Source organism: Octodon degus, unplaced genomic scaffold (assembly GCF_000260255.1).
Source record: "Octodon degus isolate 3935 unplaced genomic scaffold, OctDeg1.0 scaffold00005, whole genome shotgun sequence".
NCBI lineage: Eukaryota > Metazoa > Chordata > Mammalia > Rodentia > Octodontidae > Octodon > Octodon degus.
Window position 1 is genome coordinate 8,770,151 of NW_004524581.1, and position 4,161 is coordinate 8,774,311.

The 4,161-nt window shown below is 41.8% G+C and overlaps 1 protein-coding gene across 1 annotated transcript in view; it reads left to right on the forward strand.

Moving 5' to 3' along the window:
- Supv3l1 (Suv3 like RNA helicase) overlaps positions 1–3,658 on the forward strand; it is a 26,514-nt gene extending 22,856 nt beyond the window's left edge. Inside the window, exons 14-15 of the mRNA XM_004623955.2 lie at positions 2,189–2,337; positions 3,180–3,658. Of these exons, the coding sequence (XP_004624012.1) occupies positions 2,189–2,337; positions 3,180–3,609 (579 nt within the window). The 3' untranslated portion in view covers positions 3,610–3,658. The remainder of the gene's footprint in view (positions 1–2,188; positions 2,338–3,179) is intronic.
- The last annotated feature ends 503 nt before the right edge of the window (positions 3,659–4,161 follow it).

The following is a 4,161-nucleotide window of genomic DNA, read 5'->3' on the forward strand; positions in this document are numbered from 1 at the left end:
CTTTCTCTTTTTCTCTCAGTAATGTGTCTCAGGTCTTCCATGTGCAGGTGTTTACCTAGGAGGACCTGAGAGCACATGCTTGGCAGTCAGTCCTGCTGAGCGAGTTGGCATGGCCACAGTTTCATCCTTCGTGGTGACTTTCTTGGCATTTATTACACTTAGCAGAAGACACCGGACTAAACTTAATAAAGCATACCACTCTTTCTGGAGATGTAGCTCAGTGATAGAATGCTCACCCAGCGTGTCTGAGGCCCTGAGTTCAGTGCCTAGCACACTCCTTAAGTAAACAGATAGCCTTGTTTAGCTACAGTTGGTCTAAAATGACCCCGCCTCTCTGAAATAGTAGCCTCATTTAGGTTAAGCATTAAGAGATACTGAACCGCATATGTTGCAGTGTCATAATAAGCTTCTCTTTTGGAGGATTAACAATGTAAGTTTGCAGACCAAAAATTAGAGAAAAAGAAGGGCTGCAAGGACAGCCAACATTTTGGCCCTTACCCTTTCAAGGTTAGTGAAGACTGAGGACATAGGAGAACCTATACTGTAACATCATGTAACTCAGTTGTGCCCCAAGTTTTCTGATCAGGGAGATTATGGAGCCACAGAGGAAAGTGATCGATGATGCAGAGTGTGCCTAAGGAGAGTCACATGGAGAGAAAACATTCTCTCAGGCTTTCATAGAGAACAAATTGGTCAAGCAATGGCTGTGACTCATCCACATGGCTGACACTGACAAAGGATCTACAAAGTGTGGTACAGGGTTACAGGATAAATCCTGAGGGTACTTGACTGACCTTATCAGATGCAAAAGTTACATTTCTTGTTACGTAGGTCTCGCTTTATCTTGGTCTTAACCATCCAGCAGAAAAGTATAAAAAGAGGTGTATAAAGTAAAGCCAGGCTCAAGTCAACAACTTCTGCAGATAACCCACTACTATTGTAAACTGCTGGACTGTGTTGGATTGTTTTGCTGAATTCATGCACCTATAGTACTTAGATGCCAGTGGAATACCCATCTCTGACAGGACTAAACAAAAAAAGAGGATACAAAGGAAGGACCATTTTGTATTTGTTTATACAGAATAGTTAGGATAGATATACAGCTACTATCGCTTAATTCAATGAGAAGATAATGTACAATGTATTAATCATTGAACTGTCCCATTAATCAACTTTGAAACTATCTCAATGATACTTGTTTTTCAATAAAATAAAATAAATTAAAAAAAAAAGAGAAAGAGAAAATTTCCCTTAGGAAATAAAACATTGGAAAGGCTTCTTGCTTGAGGGCCTATATGCAGTTGTATTCCTATCTTTGTGGGTGCTGTAGGAGAACATCTTGCGTCTTCTGGGGTGCAACATGGTTTTCACAATGTGCTTCTCAGCTGTGTGTTGTGGTTCAGCGTGGGGGCACGGTGGTCTCACGTTATTGATGGGAAAGCTGGGGCACAGGACGGTGGCCTGACCACAGAGCTCCTAGGAGGCAGTCAGCACTGACTTATGATCAGCTTTGTGCCAAGCCACTTCAGAGCTCTTCATATTGAGGGTGGGCATGGAGAAGAAAAGCAGGCTCATCTTTGAAGCTATAGGACTGTGACATAATAAGCAGATCTGGGAGTCTTCAGGATCGACTTGCCCGTACATCACAATGACAAATACTCAAAAGTGACAATGAGAAGACTCAGGCTCTGGAAAATTAGTCTTTATACAACTTTTGAGACATAGCATATTGTCCTGGCCTTGAAAAAACAAGGAAGTCATTATTTTTTGTTTTAAAAACCTCCAAAAATATCCTTTCAAGGAATTAAATGTTTTTTTAAAAAAAATATAGGAACAACAATATATATATAAATATATATATATATATATATATATATATGAACATACCAAGCAGGAAATAAATCAGTCTTTTTCTCTTTCTCTCTCTTTTTTTTGGTCTTTTTGAAACAGGGCTTCTCTGTGTAGTTCAGGCTGATCTTGAACTCACTTTGTAGCCCAGGTTGGCTTTGAACTCAAAGCAGTCCTCCTGCCTCAGCCTCCCAAGTGCTGGGATCACAGGTGTGCACCACCATTCCAGACCCAGCCTGTTCATTGAAACATAATATTTTGTTATGCTTTTTTCTTTCTAACCACAGACTTAAGGGAATTCTGGTTAGTCTTTTAAACCTCTTACTGCTTTTTCTTTCAGTTTGCCAGGCAGTATAGCAGGAATGAGCCCATGACCTTTGCATGGTTACGCCGATACATCAAATGGCCGTTATGTCCCCCAAAGAACATTAAGGACCTCATGGATCTGGAAGCTGTCCATGATGTCTTAGATCTTTACCTGTGGCTAAGGTACCAACCTTTCTCTTTTATTTATTCCACTTTTCTAGGGGTAGGGTTTTTTTTGGGGGGGCGGTTATTTTTTGTTTTTGGTGCCAAGGACCGAACCCAGAGCTTCCAACTTGCTAGGCAAGCATTCTACCGCTGAGCCAAATCCCCAGCCCCTGTTCCACTTTTCTTTTCTTTTTTTTTGACTGGCTCAGGCTGCCTTAAGGGTGGGTCTGGTAAGGCAGGTGGAGGTGGAAATCAAACCAGGGTGTCCTGTGCCTGCGTCTGACTGCATTTGCCTGAGTAGACGCTTAAACAACTGAGTTAACCGGCAGGCCCCTCCAGTTTTCTAATAGAGCAAACTAAGGGGTGTGTATGTGTGTGTGTGTGTGTTTCTCTTTTAAACTAGAAATGTATTTGCAAAATACTCTGTTTACTTTCCATAAAGGCATTTGACCCTGGTTTATACCCATTCCAAAAATAATTTGAGGAGTTCTTAGAATTTTCATTAAGATAGCCCAGTGAGACCCTTTACTCAGAGGGGACCTTAGCTGAAGCTTGGTGTCACCTGGAAGCTTTTTAGAAATATGGATCTCAAGCCAGTCCCAGATATGTACTAGATTTTGCATTATAGCAGAGCTTGGAGGCAATCCCTTGTGTGACACTTGACAGGCCTAGGAAAGTGTATCAGCATCCCTTGAAGTACAGTGTTGGTCCCCAGGTATGCTGGGGCAAAAATAAAGATTGAGCAAGGGTACTAGACAGAATTTACAGAAGGAAAAGACTTAGAATTAACCAAGAGGTGTAGGCATATCATTGAAATTAGTCTAGAACTGTTGCTGTAATGTGCTTTGTCTTTTTCCCAGCTATCGATTTATGGATATGTTTCCAGATGCCATTCTTATTCGAGACCTTCAGAAAGAGCTGGACAGCATAATCCAAGATGGGGTACACAACATTACCAAACTGATTAAAATTTCTGAGTCACGTAAGCTTTTGAATCTGGAGAACTCGGCCTCAGGGACCCCTGCCCTTTTGTCAGGAGCCTCAACGGGCCAGGCTAGAAGGACGCGCGTCACCAAGACTGCAGGGAGCAAAAGTGCTGAGCCTGCCAGCCCTGGGAAGATAACCCTTGCTTCCAGATTGGTGCAGCAGGGACTTCTCACTCCAGACATGCTGAGGCAGCTAGAGAGAGAATGGTTGACGCAACAAACTGAACAGAGCAGAGAAAGAACAGAGTCTGGGACTCACTTGAAAGGCTCAAGAAAAAAGAAGAAGGAGCCCAATTCTGAGTAGTTGTTTTTGATTTTTAAATTTTGCAAATAAAAAGCTATTTTAAATCTTTTTTTAATGCATATATATTTACTGTTTGCTGTAGTATTGTGGCTGTCTTGGTGTTTTGCACAGAAAAATGAACTCTTAAAGGCGACTAAACTGCTTTTTGTTTCAACATTTAAAAAAAAAAACTGGAGCAGCCCACTTTCACTTCCCTTCCTGTCGAGGGAGCCATAACAACAACAAAACACAAATACTGGAATGTCTTAGAGGTTTTTTGTGAGTCTTTTTGTGATAACCGTAAAAGGACAGAACTGCAACTTTGACTGCACCATAAGGATTTCTGCATGGGAGTCAAATCAGATTGGTGAATTGTCTGACCCTTACGTGTCCTGCAGCATTGCTGAGGCTGTCAGAGTGGAATAATTTGGCAAACGTTACTGTCTGTTGTAATCACACACCAGCAGCTACTCTGGGCGCTATGCAGTAAGCAAGACAGATTCCTGCCCTTATTTTGGTAGGAGGCAGGTGCAACAGATACTGTTTGTTCCATGAGCGCAGGAACTATTGTCT